This window comes from Gopherus evgoodei, chromosome 2 (genome assembly GCF_007399415.2).
Source record: "Gopherus evgoodei ecotype Sinaloan lineage chromosome 2, rGopEvg1_v1.p, whole genome shotgun sequence".
In the NCBI taxonomy this organism is placed as follows: domain Eukaryota; kingdom Metazoa; phylum Chordata; order Testudines; family Testudinidae; genus Gopherus; species Gopherus evgoodei.
The window spans coordinates 117,727,351-117,750,127 of NC_044323.1; the positions used below are offsets into that span (position 1 = coordinate 117,727,351).

The following is a 22,777-nucleotide window of genomic DNA, read 5'->3' on the forward strand; positions in this document are numbered from 1 at the left end:
CTTGATACTCCCCTGTTTATTATCAGAGGGGTAGCTGTGTTAGTCTGGATCTGTAAAAGCAGCAAAAAATCCTATGGCACCTTATAGACTAACAGACGTTTTGGAGCATGAGCTTTCGTGGGTGAATACCCACTTTGTCAGAAGCATGTAGTGGAAATTTCCAGGGGCAGGTATATATATGCAGGCAAGCTAGAGATAATGAGGTTAGTTCAATCAGGGAGGATGAGGCCTTGTTCTAGCAGTTGAAGTGTGAAAACCAAATTTGATACCATCAGCTCAGGATTAAACAAAGACTGTGAATGGCTTGTCAACCACAAAACCAGTTTCTCCTCCCTTGGTTTTCACACCTCAACTGCTGGAACAGGGTCTCATCCTCCCTGATTGAACTAACCTCATTATCTCTAGCTTGCCTGCATATATATACCTGCCCCTGGAAATTTCCACTATATGCATCTGACGAAGTGGGTATTCACCCATGAAAGCTCATGCTCCAATACGTCTGTTAGTCTATAAGGTGCCACAGGACTCTTTGCTGCTTTTCTCCTGTTTATGTATGCAAGGAGCATGTTCACCTTCTCATCTACACAGTATGGCTATAGGAGCCCACATCCATTTGGTTATCTACAATTATAGTAATAGAATCCTAGAAATATAGGGATGGAAGGGATCTCGAGAAGTCATCGAGTCCAGCCCCCTGCACTGTGGCAGGACTAAGTAAACCTAGACTATCCCTGACAGGTGTTTGTCCAACCAGTTCTTAAAAACCTCCAAAGATGGGGATTCCACAACCTGCCTTGGAAGCCTATTCCAGAACTTAACTACCCGTAAAGTTAGAGAGTTTTTCCTAATATGTAACCTAAATCTCCCTTGCTACAGATTAAGCCCATTACAACTTGTCCTACCTTCAGCAGACATGGAGAAGAACTGTTTACCAGCCCTTAGCATATTTGAAGACTGTTGTCATGTTCCCCCTCAGTCTTGTTGTTTCAAAACTGAACATGCCTAGTCTTTTTAACCCTTCCTGATAGTTCAGGTTTTCTAAATCTTTTATCAGTTTTGTTGCTGTCCAATATGTTTACATCTTTCCATAAGTGTGGCATCTAGAACTGGACACAGTACTCCAGCTGAGGCCTCATCAGGGCCAATAGAGTAAGACCATTACTTCCTGCATCTTAGTATATTATGTCAACCACATTTGTAACCTTTTTTTTTTAAAAAAATCTTATTTTCCATAAAAACATGTTGCTCTGGTATTATTATGCTACTATTCTGTGAAGAGGTATACCAGGGCCTTTGAGGCCCCCTAGTGGAGGCCTCATGGTCTTACTACACCATACCCCAGGAAAGGAGCAGTGAAGGTGGGTCCTCCAGACCTGACTAGAAAGGCTGTAGGGAAGCAGCTAATGAGAATGCAGCAGGCTCAGAGAAAAGGAGCTGCAGGACCTGACTAGGTCAGTTGCTGGCTGGGAGCAGAAATGTGAGGAAGGGCTGAAAGACAGAAACTCTCCAGGCAAGGAGGCCTGGGAAAGACCCTGCTCAAGCAGGGATAAGACAAAGAGAACCCAAGGTCTGTAATCCTAAGCTAACAGGGGAAGGTGATAGGACTGTGAGAAAAAGCCCAGGGAAAACCATAGCAGCTAACTGATGCGGTTAAAGGGATCGTTGTGTGAGTGCTGTTCATAGGGTCCCTGGGTTGGGACCTGTAGTGGGTAGGTCCAGGTCCCTCCAAAGGCCACTGGGGAAGTGTCCTAAGCCCTGAGAAGGGGATAAGATTTATTTAAAAGCCAGAGAAAGGGGCTGGAGTTTAAATAGGCTGAAGACCTGAAAAGGCCAAACCATTTGTTGAACTTTTCCCCCATTGTTGATGGTGTGACTTAGCTGGAAGGCTGGGCCACTGAAGACCCACCTGACAAGGTCAACACCATATAGGGGGTGCCAGGAGGAAAAAAAAATTGCAGCACAACACCCAGCGGACAGGAGGCACTCAAAAGTTGAGTGCACTCTATCACATTTCCTTTAATTCTTTACTGATTGTAACCCATATTGTAACCATGATTTTGTCTAGGAATTATGTCAGGCTGATTAGCCTGTAGCTACCTGTGTCATTCTGATTACCCTTTTGAAATACTGGTACAAAATGAGCTTTACTACAATCCTCTGGAACTTCCCAAGTATTCCAAGAATTGTTAAAAATCAATATTAGTAGTTCAGAGAACTACTTGGCCATTTATTTAATTCTTTTTGGTGTTTATCATCTGGTCCTACTAACTTAAATGCTTAACTCTAGCAGTTTAACATCCTCCCCAGTTTCTGTTGAAATAGCTTACAGTGATAATGAAATATATTCTATGAACCTATCCTACTTCTTTCTAAATACAGAACAAATATTTATTGAACAGTTCTGCCTTTTCAGCATTATGATTGACAACTCTACTGTCTGTATCTAGAAACAGACATGTGCCATTATTAGGATTTAATTTTTTTCCTGATATATTTAAAGAATTTCTTCTTGTAGTCCTTAAACTTACTAGCCATAGAATTTTTCTTCATTTTTACCTTTAGCTCCCCTTATCAATTATCTGCTTTTCCTAACTGCTCATTTGAACTCATTGCTCTCAATTTACCCATTTTTCCATTTGTTGTATATTATTTTAATTGCTATTTTCACTTCCCCTCTTAACCAGGATGGTTTTCAAATCAAAGAAGCTTTCTTATGTGACTGTGGAATTGTAAGTTATTGAGGGACATCTAATAAATACCCATTATCATTCATATTTTAATACTTAAAATTTTCCTCCCACTCAGCTTTGCTCATGATTTTTTCCAGCTTTGAGAGATTGGGTATTTTAAAACACCAAGTTTATATATTACTGGTCAGGACTATATTCAGTTCATGCCTAACAAATTTAATTAGGTAATGATAGCTTAGGTAGCCAACCTTTTTTTAAAATCTTTCTCAGTCAGAATGAGGTCTAATATAGAATTACCCCAAGATGGCTTCCATACTTTTCTGTTAGAAAGTTATCTATAATTTTCTGAAACTTCAAAGAAGTTTTCCTAGTGTCAAGATATCTCCAGTATGTGTCCTCAAGATTGAAATCTTCCATCATAACACAATTTTCTTTCTATATATTATAGATGTTTAAGATTAGCTCATCTTATTCTCCTGTCTCAGTTGGTGGTTTATAACTGTCCCCACCAGTACTCCATCTTCTAATTTGTCAGTTAGAACAGCCTAACTATATTGTTCTTTGCATGAGTTAGGTGATACTTTTAAGCATAATTAATTTTGGTTCCAAAGAGTTCACTTCAGAAAACCTCTTAAGTTGACGGAAGAATTGGTATCTCTTTATTATTTTTAGAAATGGAAGCTTTAATTTTTCTCACTTGAAGAACTCTTCTGTTTTCTTCTAGCAGAGCTTCTACTCCCAATATACTTAGTGACACATGTTAAACATCTCTTCAACCACACAGAGGAATCAGAACCAGGAGTGGTCATCAGGAATGAGCACTGCCAAGGATGATAGCATCACTGATGGTCGATTTCTGACTGAATGGAACACAATAGAGCCAGTTTACCCAATGGCTTATATAAATACAATTGAAGGTTTCTAATCTAGCTATTAATAAATTCAAAAGTAGCTTAAACAAGATCTCTCTTTATACAGAAACCTATTTTTAGACCCTGCAAAAAGTTAAGGAGTGGTGGAGCAGAATTAGGCCAAGAAGGCCATGCCTCTCAGCAGCTCCTGGGCATGCACCCTATAGAGGACCTGCTTAAAAGGGAGATCTGGCAGTCAGGCCCGGGGAAGAGTGAAGGAGAGACTGGCTGCAAGAAGGCATCCAGGCTGTAGCCACTGAGTTAGAGGACTCTACAGGGAAAGGATTGTAACTGAGAGTAAGACTCAGCCAGGAGGCTGGGGTCTACCCTTGCCTCCTGACTTAGCAGCAGACAGGCCACTTGTCCAGTATTAAACTGGGCAGTCCTGCTTTCCTAGGGTTTGTCCCCCATCCAGTACTGAGACTAAACCATATCTGGTTTAGTATCTGTATCTTGTGGATGATGCCATTTTGAAGAGCATGCAAGGTCACTTCCAGCTTTCAACTCACATCTCCAGTGTCACCCAATCATAGAATATCAGGGTTGGAAGAGACCTCAGGAGGTCATGTAGTCCAACCGCCTGCCAAAAGCAGGACTAATCCCCAGATTTTTGCCCTATATGGCTCCCTCAAGGATTGAGCTCACAACCCTGGGTTTAGCAGGCCAATGCTCAAACCATGGAGCTATCCCTCTCCCCAGATGACAGGCAACAGCTGTGATTGACAGGTAATAGCACAGAAACTGGCCCAGGAGAACAGTCATGGTCACCAAAGAAGAAGATGACATCTGGGCCAATGGAGTCTTTTAAAGAGACAGGTGGAGAAGAAACATTGACCAATGGAAACAGGGAGGGTGCAGTGGTTAGCAACAGCTGTGGCCAATGGCTGTGAGGCAGGGTGGAACTTGGGAGGATGTCCAATAGGCTGTTTTGGGGGTGATACCTGATGACAGCAGTGGCCAATAGGTGATGGGTCTGTGACACCTGCACAGTAGCTAGGTGTGGTAGAGCCATTGGATGGAGGCAGAGGAAGACATGAATCAAGGATACAGAGATAGGGAAAGGGTGCACTCTGAAAAATGGCATCACCTGTGTGGCATGACCTTGCACACACATGTATGTGAGGTCACACAGAAGCAGAAGTGAGGGCAGGCCCATGCTATTCCCAGATGTTCCAGAATGTCTGGTATTCTGGAAATGCCTGAGTAGCTATCCTACGCGGAGGAACAACTAGATTCTGAGAGTGAACTGGGAAGCCCCCCACTATCCCTCAGCTGAGGCTGTGAACTGATGAGGCTAGGCCCAAACTGAAGGGAACATAGGGAAGGTAGGAAGTGGCCCGGGAAGACTGATCTGGAGTGGCAGTCAGAAGGGACTGAGGCACCTTTTCTTCCCATGGGCCCTGGGCTAGGACTCAGTGGAGAGAGAAGGTCTGGGTCTGCCTACCCTTCACTCCTTCCCTGGCTGCCTGAGAGATCCCATCAGACTCTGGTTGGGACAACAAAATATGACTTGGCCTCCTGGATTGCATGGCAGAGTCATCCCAAGATTCAGACTGTCTGGCTGTGGCTTGACCCCTGCACTTGCTGCCCCACCAAGCGAAGTTCACTACAAAGTGGGGGGAATGTGAACAACCTAGAAAAGAATGGGAGTGAGATAAAGATGCACTTAAACAAATTGTTGAAGGGGTTAGGGACCAGCTCCAGCAGCAAGCCTTGCAGCAGCAACATTTTATTAGGGAATTACACATATTTCCCTTGATAACAGAAATAGACAACTAGGCAAAGTAAGAAAAACACTTTATAGAGTTTGTTTTAAAGATATCAGAGGGGTAGCCGTCTTAGGGTATGTCTACATCTACAATTTTGCAGCGCTGGTTGTTACAGCTGTATTAGTACAGCTGTATAGGGCCAGCGCTGCAGAGTGGCCACACTTACAGCAACCAGCGCTGCAAGTGGTGTTAGATGTGGCCACACTGCAGCGCTGTTGGGCGGCTTCAAGGGGGGTTCGGGGAACGCGAGAGCAAACCGGGGAAGGAGACCAGCTTCGCCGCGGTTTGCTCTCGCGTTCCCCGAACCCCCCTGCAAACCGCAGGGAAGGAGACCTGCTTGCTCGGGGATTCGGGGAACGCGAGAGCAAACCGCAGGGAAGGAGACCTGCTTGCACGGGGGTTCGGGGAACGCGAGAGCAAACCGGGGAAGGAGACCAGCTTCGCCGCGGTTTGCTCTCGCGTTCCCCGAACCCCCCTGCAAACCGCAGGGAAGGAGACCTGCTTGCTCGGGGGTTCGGGGAACGCGAGAGCAAACCGGGGAAGGAGACCTGCTTGATTACCAGAGGCTTCCTCAGGTATGCTGGGATACCTGCTTATTCCACGGAGGTCAAGAAAAGCGCTGGTAAGTGTCTACACTTGATTACCAGCGCTGGATCACCAGCCAGTACGGCCAGCGCTGCAAACAGGGAGTTGCAGCGCTGGTGATGCCCTGCAGATGTGTACACCTCCTAAGTTGCAGCGCTGTAACCCCCTCACCAGCGCTGCAACTTTGTGATGTAGACAAGCTATGAGTCTGGATCTGTAAAAGCAGCAAAGAATCCTGTTGCACCTTATAGACTAACAGACGTTTTGGAGCATGAGCTTTCCTGGGTGAATACCCACTTCGTCAAATGCATGTTTTAAAGATGTTTACTGTGTATATTTTGACAGATGCGGGGTTGACAATTTGCATTTTAAGGGTTATACAACTTTTAACTTTTTGAATCTCAAATCTACTGTTATTAAACAACCACTGTTTGATAGCTCCCCCCATCATTTCCCTGCAGCTGTGAAAATGTAGATCAATACAAAGTTTAACCCCCCTAATCTTGCACAATTGTGCACATTTTAACTAGAAAAAATGCTGACTTGTAATCCACGCTAGCAGGGGGCGAGATTATAACAGCTGAATTGGGCCCAGCCTCTCCCAAGTACATGTAGCTGAGTGACTCCCGGCAGCGAGAACAGGGGCTGGGCGCCGCAGGGCTGGGGGCGGCAGCCTGGGCAGTGCTGCGGTGTGTGCGCGGCGCTGAGTCTCTCGGGGCCTGGGCGCCCTGCGGGAAGCCGGCCGGCGGGGAGGACGCGCTGGGCGCTCCTGGTTTAGGAAACACCCAGCACGTGGTGGGGCCGGGCCGGGGGCGGGCGCTCGCCGCTCTCTCCGTCCTGCCGCCGCCGCTTCCTTCCTTCCTTTCCGCAGCGCCTGCTCCGGCCCCTTCCCGGGCCGCCCCACTCGGGTCTCAGCGGCGTCTCCTCCTGCCTGGCTGTGAGGTGAGAGCGGCCGGCCGGTGTCTCCCCTCCCAGCACCCCCCCGGCCCGGCTCGCTTTCGTTTTCGTTTCTGCCCCGGGCAGCCCCATGCCGCGGGGTCTGCGGGCCCGGGGTGCGTGTGAGGCTCCGGCTGGGGGCCCTGGACGCGCCCCCCCAGCGCCGGGGAGCGACCGAGCCCAGCAACAGCGGGGGGTCAGACGGGGGCCTGACGTGATGTGATGGGGACGAGGCGTGGGGGGATTCGTTTCTCCGCCTCCCCTTCCTAGTCTCAGAGCTGTGGGCTGCTGCAGTTCGTGTCTCCCCCAGTGGCTCCTGTGGAGCAGGGCCTTGGGGCTGGAGGCTCTTGGAGTGGTGACTTACCCCCCTGTGCGGATAGGGCACGTCCTCGCCTGGGTCTCTGCGGCTTGGCCTCAGGAGCGGCGCCAGGGTTTTTGGCGCTCCCGGTCGGCGGCAATTTGGCGGCGGGGGGCTGGGGGTCCTTCTGTTTTTTGGGGCACTTCAGCGCCGGGTCCCGGAGCGAGTGAAGGACGCCGAATTGCCGCTGAAGACATGGAGTGCAGAAGGACCCCCCCCCGCCGCTGAATTGCCGCCGAGGGCCGCAAAATGCCGCCCTCCCAAATCCTGGCGCCCTAGGCGACTGCCTAGGTCGCCTGAATGGAAGCATGGGCCCTGCTTGGCCTCATCACAGCAGTGATTGTTGTGAGGAGTTAGAGGCACAGTCAGACAGTTCAGTCTGTGTCTGCCCTGCCACATTTCCAACCTCACAGCTGTACGGGGATATCCGCCTCTACTGTGCCACGTGCCCATGGCTGTATCGGGGTAGTCTGGGAAAGTCTGTAGGTCCTCTGCAGGAATAGTGCTTGGGGGACACACACACACACACAGCAGCAGCCAAGGAGCAAGGTGGTCTGAGCTGAAGGACCTCGGAATGTACTTCCAAAGAAATAGTTGGGAGTCCAGCCCAGTGCGATGAGCTGGTTACAGCAGTGCTTCCTCAAGTCTGGAAGCTGAGCCTCACTTCAGGAAAATGAAACCTATTGTGTCCCTTCAGAGCCTTCACATGTGCTGTTAAAGGCCATCTCTTCATTTATTAATTGTCTGAACCCCTCAGGGTAGTGCCCAGTTCCCCCACTTTTGAAATGCTGGGTTACAAGAAGATATCACCATGTAAGGGTTGAAACACTGTTAGCTGTCACACTTACTGTGTTTTAACCATGTGGTACGTGGACACAAACCACCGGTCAACTTCTTTGCTGGCATAGCTGAACGGAGTTACGCCAGCAGAGAATATGACCACCATGTTTAGAGCCCTTCATGCCACTAACTGGTTACACGCTCAGTCTGAAGTTGTAATGTGGACACCTTGTGGTTAAAATTTTTGGACCTGAACCTCTGAGGAAGATTCCTGTTGTGTGACATGGGTTGTATTATAACATTGCTGTATAGGAACACTATTAGTAACATGTAAACAGTATTTTAATTTGGTTGTTGATGCAGATATAGGATGGTTTGTGGCCAATTTAAAAATGTGGCCCTATAAAACTAAATAAAAATGGTAAGTACATACATTTATACTTGGTGACATAATACAGTTGATAAGAGATGCGTGTGAATGTACAACATGGAAAACAGCACTGTGTACACAACTGTTCAAAGTTTATTACACTTTGTAACTTCAGTATGTGAGTGAAAAGGAGTCCTGATAGGCTTCTGCAGAAGTACTTGAGTATGAAACTTTGCAGGTGTATATTAATAGCAATCACCAACGTGTACATTACAGATAAACTGCCTCAATTTTTACAAAGTTTAGAATAGAATTAACAGGTACAAAAATGGGCAAAATTGGAGCCCAATCTTGTAAAATTCCTAGTGCCCTCAACTTCCACCGTGTCTCAGTCAATAGGAGCTGAGAGAGTTCTCTGTGAAGAGACTGTAGCTTAGCAGAAGAGGCACTTGATCTGAAAACATGACTGTTTTACTCTCAGTAACAATAATAAGTTAAAATGACTTCTAAAAATATTGGTTTTAATCTGACAGCTTCAACCTTACAAATTTGTCACTTGTGCAATGTCTTATATAGTATTACCTTAAATCTAATCATAAAGTAAACTTCAATTATCTGCTGAACAAACTTATTAATTAATAACATACTATGTTCTGTATTCTTCATATGTGAAGTTCCAGAACAATAAAGTTTCAGTAAAGGCAGTGCTCAAATGAGTGGGATGCATTGACAGTCCACCTGTGAAGTGGAAGATGGACACAATATGGCTTGCATTTTTTTCTAAAAGCTCTCAGATAATTGTTGCTTGATAGTAATGATAAAATTTATGACACTGACCACAGGAAGCAATGTATATTTTATTTTGGTGCAGATTAATTGGCTAATGATATTTCAGTCTTGTTTCAATTAATGTTTTCAATGAGAGAAAATGTGCAAATGAACTCTGTTAATGTTTAGTATATATATCTAAATCATCATTCATCTCCTGTTTCAAGGCCTGAGAAAAACATGAGAAGGAAAAATAAGGGAAAAAATAAACTACCTATCTATTCATGGGTTGATCTTGAAAAGGGTTATGACCAAGTTTGACTTTACTAAGACTCTCTTTGGGAGTAACTAGCTGACCTTCCTCTCTGCAGTTTCAGGCCCTCAGACCATTAAAAATATTTACATTTGAGTGGATGATATTGTATACAAGCTTTTTAGTAATATTGATTCTTATATAACTTTAAATATAATAAAGCTACATAGTCCAACTGATTTCTAAGAATCTTTATCATAAGAAGACACATTTTCTTAGGTACTTATGATCAAATCCCAATTCTATATGCTATACAAACAAATTTGAATATATTTTAAAAAGTATAAACCTGTGAGTTCATCTGTGAATAAATCTGAGGCGTGGAACATATTTTCCAGAGTTCAGCTCAAGTTATCTTCAGAGCTAGATTTCAGAAATTGGTCCCTTTCTAACTCACTAGGAACAGACAGAGTCTTCAACTTGCATCTGATTTGACTATTCTCTCTAATACTGCTAGTAACTGATCAATAAACTTTGCCTTCAAAAATAGCCTTTTTCTCTTGGAATTTAATGTCACTTAACAGAGATTTTGTAAAGGTTAAAAAGCAGTGGAAAGCTAATATATATATTTCTATTGTTTTTATCTGTCACTTAAACAGTACTATACTTGTAAGTATGTTTTGGTTTTTTTATTCTGTGTTCCAGACACATCTTTAAAAATGTGAATTAAAACTGGTACAGTTAGTAAATGTGGGAGAGTGCATTGAGTCATGACAAAATAGGGAAACGCAGCCTAAATGGAGCTACTGTAAGGTGGGTGCAAAACTGGTTGGAAAACCATTCCCAGAGAGTAATTGTCAGTGGTTCACAATCATGCTGGAAGGACATAGCGAGTAGGGTCCCGCAGGGATCAGTTCTGGGTCCAGTTCTGTTCAATATCTTCATCAGTGATTTAGATAATGGCATAGAGAGTACACTTCTAAAGTTTGTGGATGATACCAAGCTGGGAGGGGTTGCAAGTGCTTTGGAGGATAGCATTAAAATTCAAAATGATCTGGAGAAATGGTCTGAAGTAAATAGGATGAAATTCAATAAGGACAAATGCAAAGTACTCTATTTAGGAAGGAACAGTCAGTTGCATACATACAAAATGGGAAATGACTGCCTAGGAAGGAGTACTGCAGAAAGGGATCTGGGGGTTATAGTGGACCACAAGCTAAATATGAATCAACAGTGTACCGCTGTCGCAAAAAAAGCGAACATCATTCTGCGATGTATTAGCAGGAGTGTTGTAAGCAAGACAAAAGAAGTATTTCTTCTCCTCTACTCTGCACTGATTAGGCCTCAACTGGAATAATGTGCCCATTTCAGGAAGGATGTGGATAAATTGGAGAAAGTCCAGAGAAGAGTGACAAATATGATTAAAGATCTAGAAAACATGACCTTTGAGGGAAGATTGAAAAAATTGGGTTTGTTTAGTCTGGAAAAGAGAAGACTTGGGGGGGACATGGTAACAGTTTTCAAGTATGTAAAAGGTTGTTACAAGGAAGAGGAAGAAAAATTGTTTTTCTTAACCTCTGAGGATAGGACAAGAAGCAGTGGACTTAAATTGCAGCAAGGGAGGTTTAGGTTGGACATTAGGAAAAGCATCCTAACTGTGAGGGTGGTTAAGCACTGGAATAAATTGCTTGTGGAATCTCCATCATTGGAGATTTTTAAGAACAGGTTAGACAAACACCTGTCAGGAGTGGTCTAGAACCAGATTTGGTTTGCGGCTTGTTCAGGGTAAGCCCTGTGAGACACTTTGTTTACCTGATGAGAGGTTTCAGAGTGGTAGCCGTGTTAGTCTGTATCAGCAAAAAGAATGAGGAGTACGTGTGGTACCTTAGAGACTAACAAATTTAAGCACATTGCATGCATCCGATGAAATGGGTTTTAGCCAGGGCTTTGGAGCTGTGCTCTGGCTCTGATGCAGCTCCAGGCAAAAACCTGCAGCTCCACTGCTCTGGACCTGCTCTGTGCTGCAGCTCCGGGTTCTGCTCCAAAGCCCGGGTTTTAGCCCACAAAAGCATATGGTTACATAAATTTGTTAGTATCTAAGGTTCCACAAGTAGTCCTTGTTCTTTTTGTTTACTTGAGTATCCGCATGTACGGCTACTTGCAGCAATGGGAGCTGCGGGAAACCTAAAAAGAATGCTGCCATATGATATTTCTAATGATTTGAAGATATGTGGTATTAACCTTAGATATTTAAAAAAAAAAAAAAAAACTTTTTAAGGACAGAGTCACTGGTGAACCAGACAGAACACACAACCCATTTTGCTGGGCTTATAATGACTTTGCTTCGCCAGAACAGTCCATAGCAGCTGATGTTCATTGATTAGTCTGGTTCTTAATTTGCAATTGACTTGTTGGTTTAGAGCAATGTTTCTCAAACCTGGGACGCTGCTTGTGTAGGGAAAGCCCCTGGTGGGCTGGGCCGGTTTGTTTACCTGCTGCATCTGCAGGTCCAGCTGATCACGGCTCTCACTGGCCGTGGCTTGCTGCTCTAGGCCAATGGGTCCCAGCAGCTCCCATTGGCCTGAAGCAGCGAACCGCAACCAGTGTGAGCCATGATCGGCCGAACCTGCGGACACGGCAAGTAAACAAACCGGCCTGGCCCACCAGGGTCTTTCGCTACACAAGCAGCGTCCCAGGTTTGGGAAACACTGGTTTAGAGGGCTGTGCTAGTGAGACTAATACTAAGGGGCTGATCCAAAGCCCAGAGAAGTCTAAGGAAAGGACTCCTGTTGACTTCAGTAGGCTTTGGAGCAGACCCTACGTGAAGGAGGGGCTAGGAGAGAGAAGTTTCTGCATTTTAAGGGCTCTCTTTGTACTCCTGTCTTCTCAATGTCTTCTCTATTCCCCTTAATAGTACTGTCTCAGTGTGCAGTGGAGACAAGACAGCAGTGCCATGAGGGGCCTTACAACACTCGTATAAGCTCGCATGAAGCTGTGAAACCTTTAAGAAGCAGTGAGTAAGAATTTGGAGGACTAATTTGCTGTTGAGAAATGATGGTGTGTCTAATCTCCATCATACCACTCACTTACTGAAACCAATACAATTGCTGCATTCACAGTTACTCCTGAGGGCATTCTGTGCCCCTCCTCCCCCAAAATAAAAAAGTTTTGGACACAATATTTTAAAATTCTGCAAATTTTATTTGTCAAATAAATGTGGGGGCTCCAGCATGGTATTGGGGAGCACAGGCCACTGGCTGCACAGAGGTGGGAGATGACTGTGCAGCTCCCCCCCAGGGCATGGACTCAGCAATGAGGCTGCACCCAACACTGACACAGCGCAAAGACTGGGCCTGCCCCAGAAACATCTCAGGGCCCTGCCCCTCTGTGCCAGGTGTATCCGGTGTGGGCAGGTAGGCTCAGCAAGGCAGGATCCAAATGTGGGGGGGATCCAGGTATGGGTTGAGAGGGTTCTCTGTGGGGCAATCTGGGTGCAGGGGGAGAGAATCAGGATGCACAGGGGCTTGTTGGGGGATTCTGGGTGCAATGGTAAAGGGACTCTGCAAGGGGTCCAGATGAGGGTGGTTGGGGCTCAGCAGGGGGTGGGGGTGCTGTCGCTGTGGGGAGATAGAGCTCAGCAGGGGAGTATGGGTGTGGGGGGTCCAGATGCAGCTAGTTGGGGCTCGGTGGGGTGGGGATCTGGGTGTGAGTGTCTTGTTGGGGTGATCCAGGTGTGGGGGGAATGGGGCTTATCGGGGGGGGAGGTCTGAGTGAAGGATGGTGAGACTTGGGAGGGTCTGGATACAAGGGGGTCTGAATGCACTGGTTTTGGGTAGATGGGGGAGCAGCTACCTGTATATGGATCCCTCCCCCTGCAGCTGAGGAGTGATGAGTGCAGTAAGTGCGGGAGGTGGCGGGGAAGGAAGTTTGCACAGCTTCCTTCAGCCAGGGGATAAATCTAGGGGTGGCTCTGACTCGACTCCAGATGCTGTGCAAGGAAAGAGGAAGTCCTGTCCTCAGCCCAGCTGTGACTAGCAGCTGAGCCTGACGCAGGGTAGGACCACCAGAAAGATCTTCCACACTCCTGCCTCCTATCCAACAGTGATTTACCTCTCTGCTGGCTGCCCTGGGCCCCTGAAACATACCGCTGGAGAGGGATGCATGACCGCTCTTGTGGCTTCCCTGTCAGAAAGTCATTTTTCTGCAGGGAATCAATATATCTGCAGGGGACATAAATTCTGCGCAGAATTCCCCCAGGAGTAAATTTACATAAAAAACTAGAGAGGTAGGTTAGCTCTGCTGTCACAGTGGCCCCACATAATTTACCTGAACTGTTGACCTGACCCTGAGTGTATCCTAAATAACAATAACAATTAGACACAACAATGTTGTTAGCTTATCTTAATTACAATCTAATTTATTCAAATACAGCCTATGTAGTAGATTTCAATTAATTTTTACTATATGGTAAGTTTTAAGAGTCTGTTATTAAGATAATTCAGGGCAAAGGAAAAACTGACACATGCTAAATTTCTTAAAGGAGCCTGTTTGTAATTATTTTTAATTCAAACTTCTTTATGGATTTACTTGTAAACTGTCAGAATCAGTGCTGTAAATTTTGGGCATGATGCACTGTATTCTTTATTCATAATAAAAAGTTGAATTCCTGCATTTAAATGCAAAATGGAACTCCATCATAACTGGGGAGTTGTGACTGGTGACTTCATAATAACTGTTAATTAAGGACATCTCTAATATGATTTAGTACAGTAAAACCAGAAAAAAGGACTGATGTACTCTTTTTTAACCACTTGACACTGAACATCAGTAATGGTAGAATCTTCTAGGGCTTTTAAGGAATAGATATATTGAAATATTAAACTTCAGATTTAAAATTAAAGGCGATTGATGCATGCTCATTTCAGGAATTGCATGTATAAGTGCAGAATTTGTTGGAATGGAAAAGGATATCTAGGAGATCACCTAATCTATTCCTCTGCATTTTGGAGTGATTCATAAACAATTGCCAAACTGATTAATTAAAATGCCTTTCTTTGGAGGTTGTGAAACAGAAAAAGGTAAATAATTGGTAATGCTGAGTTTAAATATTTGAAGGGAAGCCTCTTGAAACTTGTCCTACTGTTTTTTAAAATCTGCTTGTCCACGTGATTTTTTTTTGTTCAGGAAAAAATACATGCTTTTGTAGTATTTTCTTTATAAAAGAAAATCATTTGTAACTCAACATTGATAAATCAGAGGGTGATGGTATTGAAATTTGATTAATCTTGAACTATTTTTTCCTCTGAAAACTCCTATTTCCCCCCACCAGAAGTTGTTCTTTCTCCTTTCCCACAGGCTTGGGCAAGAAGTACTAGGTGTCCAGCAGGCTTTTCTCTACTTGACAGGAAGTTTACAATCCTAGGCCTGCTCTGCACTCGGAGGGTTCTGCTAGTTTAACTATACCTGCAAAACTCTTCCAATGGAAAAGCACTTTTACACTAATCTGTGTCAACACTAGTCCTTTTACTGACATAACTATGTTGGCAAAACTTTCTAGTATCGATCTGCCCAAATTTGTATAATTTTTTTAAAGGAAAGTAAATCAAAGAAAATCATGTTTCAATAAATTGTATTAATACAGTACTAATGCTGCATGGATAAAGGGACATTTTTGATTTTCAGACTCTCACATGAAGTCTTTCTTGTTCCTTGTGCATACACAGTATGAAGGAATTTTTTTTATTAGTCACATGGTGTATGTGCACAAGTGTGTGTTTTTATGCAGCAATATAAAATTCTATATATCTTCATCTAAGGGAAAAGAAAAAGCCCCCAAAGTACAGTTTAAAGAAAGATGCAGAGTCAGGTTACTTAGCCCCAGATCCTATAACAACTTAAACAATATGCTTAGTTTTTGTAGAATTGGGGCTTTAATTATTTTTGCAAGAAGGTAGAGTCCATTTGCTGTGGGAACCTTCACTCAGGATTTCCTGATTAGTGTGTGTGTGTGTGTGTGTGTGTGTGTGTGTGTGTGTGTGTGTGTGTGTGTGTGAACTTTCACCCTCAATTTTGTGTTGGTGTCTTTTCCAGCATATCTTAAGTTTTACAAATATGTACAAAGCTTAGAGAATTTAAAATTGTTAAGTTTGGGTTCTGAGTCTGCAAAGCTCTTAATTACTATTTTAACTTTAGTATGTGCACAAGTCCGTCCCTATTCATCAAAGTACTTAAACATATGCCTTAATCATTTAGCTGTTTTGTTGTCAGATTGAAAACATTGTCCATTGAGAATATTCCCCAAGAATAAAGTTCTTAATTTGTTTTTGAGCACTGGCATTAATTTCAGCTAATGAATCATCCAGGTTTTGAATGATTAATTCGTAATAATTTATGTTTTTTTTTGTCTGAGGGCATTATGTGACATATTGACACTTTTTTTTGTTTTTAAAAGATTAATATAGTGAAACTGTAATCAGAGCAAGTAATATTAATAAATCTTGCTTAAATTTAAATATCTTTTTCTTTTTCTTTTTAGGGGTTTCTAGATGAGTAAAGTCTTATTGGTCAAGTTCTGACTTGATAGATATTTTTAGGATGTCTGAAGACGAAGAAAAGGTTAATATTCGTCGTCTTGAACCCGCCATCCAAAAATTCATTAAAGTGGCAATTCCAACGGATCTCGAAAGGTTGAGAAAGCACCAAATTAATATTAAGAAGGTTAGTTTTTCCTCTTACTAATATAGCTCTTATTAATGTACAGAAGCAGTTATACTTAAAAATTTATACTGATTTCAGCCAAATGTAGTCTGTAAGATGAGATGCTTTGACAAAAACGTGGCTGTTGTTTGACAGTGTAGTTTAGTGGTTCTTTTATTCATCTACTCTGCAAACACATTAGTCATAGAAGGTTTACGTAGCAATAGATAAACCCACATATTTAGAAAAACTTCTGTTAGTGTGTGTGGACCTGTTCTATAAGAAATAAGACAAATCCTGAGGTCCTTAGTTTTAATTCAATCCTTATTTAGGCAAAACTCTTCTTTGCTTCAGTGGAAGATTGTTACAAGTAAAGACTGTGTAAGGAACTCGGGGTTTGTCCTAGTATTAGGTTATTAGTAATTAAAATGAGGTGGGAGAAATAACTATTATTTAGTGTTCCTTAAAGCAAATAGAAAAATCTTTAATGATTTGCTTATTGAAAATTGTAGCTGAATCTTAATACCTGATTGTATGTTTTTGATTGGGAATATTGGCATATGATTGTTGAACTGGAAAGCCACTTGAACAAGTTGAATATTGCTCTTTTAAAGCGTTGAGAAAAATAAACCTATAGTTTTAAATACCTGAGTGTATTCTGGGAACTACTATAAGAGACGTTATGTTTTTAAAGTAATTCTGTAGGAGATTTACCTAAGTTAATATTGAAATGGGTGGAGAAAAACAGGTGATGTATGAATTGTGAAGTAAGGAGCGTAAGGAACATAATATTGATGACATTCATTCAGAAACAGTGAAAAGATTAAAAAAGAATGTATTTAGTGGAAGAAATTATATCTGACACCAGATCACAAAGCAATGCAAACCAAGGCCCCCAATCCTACAAAGATTTATATGCATGCTTAACTTTATGCATAATGAGTAGCCCTATTAACTTCACTATAGTTGCCCTTGGTACATAATGTTAAGTATGTGTGTTAACGTTTGTAGAATTGGGGTATATATTTTTTTAATCAGCTTGGGAAAGGATGAAGAGTTTGGAAGAAAATTTTGTGGGTCTATGTAGCATTAACCAGCATGCCCAATGGAAAATTTCAGTCCGAATAGTTAATCTGGCAGAGTTCTACAGAACTGAAAATAGAGTTGTCATAAATAGATAGTTAAGGGTTAATGCCTCTTTTACCTGTAAGGGGTTAAGAAGCTCAGTAAACCTGGCTGACACCTGACTAGAGGACCAATAAGGGGACAAGATACTTTCAAATCTTGGTGGAGGGAAGTCTTTTGTTTGTGCTCTTTGTTTTTGGGTGTTTGCTTTTGGGACTAAGAGGGACTAGACGTCAATCCAGGCTCTCCAAATCTTTCTGAATCAGTCTCTCATGTTTCAAACTTGTAAGTAACAGCCAGGCAAGGCATATTAGTCTTATTTTTGTTTTCTCAACTTGTAAAGATTCCTTTTTTGCTGAGAGGATTTTACCTTTGTTTGCTGTAACTTTGAACCTAAGGCTAGAGGGGGTTCCTCTGGGCTATATGAATCTGATTACCCTGTAAAGTATTTTCCATCCTGATTTTACAGAGATGATTTTTACTTTTCTTTCTTTAATTAAAAGTTTTCTTTTTAAGAACCTGATTGATTTTTCCTTGTTTTAAGATCCAAGGGGATTGGATCTGTGTTCACCAGGGAATTGGTGAAGTCTCTCAAGACAACCCAGGGCGGGGAAAGTTTTGGAGAGACAGAGAGTGCTCCAGACACTCGAATTCTGGATGATGGCAGTGTACCAGGTCTAAGCTAGTAATTAAGCTTAGAAGTATCCATGCAGGTCCCCACATCTGTACCCTAAAGTTCAGAGAGGAGAAGGAACCTTGACATGGTGAGCAGCGGTGTGGGATTTTTTAGGAACCAAAAGCCAGTAGGATTTTTTTTTTCTCTCCTTTCTAGCTGCCTAGAAAGCAGCCTGAAGGCAGAGGTGTTAATTTTTTTAACAAGGGTCTTTGTTGAAAGGAGGCTTCAAGCTGTGAGCAAGCAGCTAGCAAAAGGAATTTACAAGCTGAATTGTTTTCTTTCTTTCTACCTCTCGGGTATAGCTAGTTAGAAAGTCTCTGTTAACCAAGCAGCCCTGAGCTGAGTGCATCCCAGTTTCAGTGAACTGCAGAGGAGTGTGGCCATCACAAGAAAGCTGGAAAATGAGTACCAGTGGAGCCACTAACAAACTAGAACTGGCTAGGCTGGAAGCAACAGAGAAAGACAATGAACATAAGAGATGGATGGAACTAAAACAATTAGAAATTAATGCAGAAATAGCCAGGGAAGAAGCTGCTCACAAGAGAGCTATGGAGGCGAAGGAAAAAGGGATGGAGATGAAAGAAAAAGAAGAGAAAGCCAAAGAGGCTGACCACCGGAGGGGTCTGGAGATTCAGAGGAGGGCCCACTAGCGGGCCCTGGAATTAGCAAGGGCTAAGTAGGATGTGGCAGCCAACCCTAACAACCCTTCTCCAGGTACTGTTTCCCATCCCAGAAAATTCCCCACCTACAAAGCAGGTGATGGTACTGAGGCCTTCTTAGAAAATTTTGAAAGGGCCTGCCTTGGTTACAGCATCTCTACAGACCAGTACATGATAGAGCTGAGGCCACAGTTCAGTGGACCCTTAGCAGAGGTGGCGGCTGAAATGCCTAAGGAACACATGAACGATTATAATCTTTTCCAAACCAAGGCGAGAATCAGAATGGGGCTAACACCTGAGCATGCCTGTCAGCGGTTCAGAGCCTTAAGGTGGAAACCAGATGTGTCATTTACCCGACACGCCTACCACATTGGAAAGAATTGGAATGCCTGGATATCAGGAGCAAGTGCTAACTCTCTGGAAGAGCTGTCCTTCCTAATGCAAATGGAGCAGTTCTTAGAGGGTGTTCCTGAGGAAATAGAAAGGTACATCCTAGATGGGAAGCCCAAAACTGTAACCGAGGCGGGGGGAGATTGGAGCCAGATGGGTGGAAGTGGCAGAAAAGAAAAAAACTACTAGCAAGGGGAGCGAATATCAGAGGGGGCAAACCGAAAATAAACCCTATCACTGGGGGCAACCCAAGACCCCACCTACAACCCAAGGAAAGCCCCAGACACCCTATTGTCCCACCTCACCAGTCTCCAGCAACCCACCTTGACCCAGTGACCAGTCAGCTGGGCGAAGTTTTAAATGTAATGAACTGGGACATATAAAGGCCCACTTCCCCAAGAACCTCAACCGATTACAGTTCATTACACCACAATCACACCAAAGATCCCCAGGCCCAGATGCCTCTCAAATACCCTCGGAGCGAAGGGAAACCTTGAGAGTGGGCGGAAAGAAGGTTATCACATGGAGAGACACGGAAGCACAAGTGTCAGCTATCCACCAATCCCTAGCGGACCCCAGATTCATCAACCCAGAGGCCCAAGTGACAATTCATCCATTCATGTCAAAATCTGTAAACTTGCCTACAGCTGAGTTGCCTGTCCAGTACAAAGGCTGGTCAGGAATGTGGACTTTTGCAGTCTATGACAATTATCCCATCCCCATGCTACTGGGGGAAGACTTGGCCAAACATGTGAAGCTGGCCAAGAGGGTGGGAATGGTCACATGCAGCCAGGCCAAACAAACTTCCACACCCATCTCTGTTGCTGAGCTGTCCACAGGAGCCCTGTCTGTGTTACCAGAGATCCAGACAGAGGTGGTGGAACCGGATCCCCTGCCAACAACTGCAACAACCATAGTGCATCCAGTCCCAGGACCAGAACTGGAAAAGAAACCAGCACCAGAACCATTGCCAGCACTGACTCCAGCGCTTGCAAACTCATCTACAACTCCAACTCCAGAGGGCACCAGCAGGCCTGAACTGGCAGAAGCAGTAGACAACCCTACCCAAGAAGCTCAGCCAGAGCCTGAAATATCACATAGTGCACTAGCGGAAAGCGGTTCACAATCAATGAAAACAACCCCATCACCTACATCGCTTCTAGAGTGACGAAGCCCAAGTCCACAGTCTAAGGAGGAACTGATGTCTCCAGCCTCAAGGGAACAGTTCCAGGCTGAGCAGGAAGCAGATGACAGCCTTCAGAAAGCTTGGGTGGCGGCATAGAGCACCCCACCGCCTCTCAGCTCTTCTAACCAATCCTGGTTTGTTGCAGTACAAGGACTTTTTTATACAAGGAGACTCTTTCTGGTGGACACCAGGAAGACTGGCATCCTCAAAGATAGTTGGTAGTTCCAACTAAGTACCGGGTAAAGCTCTTGAGTTTAGCTCATAATCATCCCAGTCGCCATTCTGGGGTGAATAGAACCAAAGACCAATTGGGGAAGTCCTTCCACTGGGAGGGAATGGGCAAGGACATTGCTAATTATGTCCGGTCTTGTGAGGTGTGCCAACGAGTGGGAAAGCCCCAATACCAGGTCAAAGCCCCTCTCCAGCCACTCCCCATAATTGAGGTCCCATTTCAGCGAGTAGCTGTGGATATTCTGGGTCCTTTCCCAAAAAAGACCCCCAGAGGAAAGCAGTACATACTGACTTTCATGGACTTTGCTACCTGATGGCCGGAAGCAGTACTCTAAGCAACACCAGGGCTAAAACTGTGTGCCAGGCCTTAGCAGACATTTTTGCCAGGGTAGGTTGGCCCTCCGACATCCTTACAGATTCAGGATCTAATTTCCTGGCAGGGACCATGAAAGATCTGTGGGAAGCTCATGGGATGAATCACTTGGTTGCCACCCCTTACCACCATCAAACCAATGGCCTGGTGGAGAGGTTTAATGGAACTTTGGGGGCCATGATATGTAAATTCGTAAATGAACACTCCAATGATTGGGACCTAGTGTTGCAGCAGTTGCTCTTTGCCTACAGGGCTGTACCACATCCCAGTTTAGGGTTTTCACCGTTTGAACTTCTGTATGGCCACGAGGTTAAGGGGCCATTACAGTTGGTGAAGCAGCAATGGGAGGGGTTTATGCCTTCTCCAGGAACTAACATTCTAGACTTTGTAAGCAACCTACAAAGCACCCTCCGACACTCCTTAGCCCTTGCTAAAGAAAACCTAAAGGATGCTCGGGAAGAGCAAAAGGCCTGGTATGATAAACATACCAGAGAGTGTTCCTTCAAAGTAGGGGACCAGGTTATGGTCTTGAAGGCACAACAGGCCCATAAGATGGAAGCGTCATGGGAAGGGCCATTCATGGTCCAAGAGCGCTTGGGAGCTGTTAACTATCTCATAGCATTCCCCACCTCAACCCTAAAGCCTAAAGTGTACCATGTTAATTCTCTCAAGCCCTTTTATTCCAGAGACTTCAAGGTATGTCAGTTTACAGCCCAGGGAGGAGATGATGCTGAGTGGCCTGAAGATGTCAACTATGAAGGAAAAAATGACGGTGGCATGGAAGAGGTGAACCTCTCCACAACCCTGGAACGTCTGCAGCGGCAACAGATCAAGAAGCTGTGCACTAGCTTCGCCCCAATGTTCTCAGCTACCCCAGGATGGACTGAATGGGCATACCACTCCATTTACACAGGTAATGCTCACCCAATTAGAACCCCACCCTGCCGGCTGTCTCCTCATGCCCAAGCTGCTATAGAATGGGAGATCCAAAGCAGGCTACAGATGGGTATACTCCGCCCTTCTAACAGTGCATGGGCATCTCCAGTGGTTCTAATTCCCAAACCAGATGGGGAAATACGCTTTTGCGTGGACTACCGTAAGCTAAATGCTGTGACTCGTCCTGACAAATATCCAGTGCCCCGCACCGATGAGCTGTTGGTGAAATTGGGACTTGCCCAGTTCATCTCTACATTAAACTTAACCAAGGGGTACTGGCAAGTACCGCCAGATAAACCCACCAAGGAAAGGTCAGCCTTCATCACCCATGCAGGGATGTATGAATTTAATGTGCTTCCTTTTGGGCTGCGAAATGCACCCGCCACCTTCCAAAGACTTGTAGATGGTCTCCTAGCAGGACTGGGAGAATCTGCAGTTGCCTACCTCGATGATGTGGCCATTTTTTTCTGATTCATGGGCAGAATACCTGGAACACTTGGAAAAAGTCTTCGAGCGCATCAGGCAGGCAGGACTAACTGTTAAGGCTAAAAAGTGTCAAATAGACCAAAACAGAGTGACTTACCTTGGACATCAGGTGGGTCAAGGAACGATAAATCCCCTACAGGCCAAAGTGGATGCTGTCCAAAAGTGGCCTGTCCCAAAGTCAAAGAAACAGGTCCAATCCTTCTTAGGCTTGGCCGGATATTACAGGCGATTTGTACCACACTACAGCCAAGTTGCTGCTCCACTAACAGACCTGACCAGAAAGACACAGCCAAATGCAGTTAAGTGGATGATGAGTGTCAGAAGTCCTTTAACCAGCTTAAGGCAACACTCATGTCTGACCCTGTGCTAAGGGCCCCAGACTTTGACAAACCATTCCTAGTAACCACAGATGCGTCTGAGCGTAGTGTAGGAGCAGTTTTAATGCAAGAAGGACTGGATCAAGAATTTCATCCTGTCGTGTTTCTCAGCAAGAAACTGTCTGAGAGAGAAAGCCACTGGTCCATCAGTGAAAAAGAATGCTACGCCATTGTGTATGCCCTGGAAAAGCTACGCCCATATGTTTGGGGACGGCGTTTCCA

At 44.3% G+C, this 22,777-nt stretch overlaps 1 protein-coding gene across 5 annotated transcripts in view; it reads left to right on the plus strand.

The window, feature by feature from the left end:
• The first annotated feature begins 6,763 nt into the window (after positions 1-6,763).
• Positions 6,764-22,777, plus strand: part of STX17 (syntaxin 17) — an 89,147-nt gene continuing 73,133 nt past the window's right edge. The window contains exons 1-4 of one of the 5 annotated variants that reach the window (XM_030551579.1): positions 6,764-6,897; positions 10,126-10,233; positions 12,335-12,433; positions 15,956-16,137. In XM_030551579.1, the coding sequence (XP_030407439.1) occupies positions 16,015-16,137 (123 nt within the window). In that variant the 5' untranslated portion in view covers positions 6,764-6,897; positions 10,126-10,233; positions 12,335-12,433; positions 15,956-16,014. Of the gene's footprint in view, positions 6,898-10,125; positions 10,234-12,334; positions 12,438-14,480; positions 14,499-15,955; positions 16,138-22,777 lie in introns of all 5 variants that reach the window. The other 4 variants (XM_030551580.1, XM_030551581.1, XM_030551578.1 and 1 more) reach the window with 4 other exon arrangements.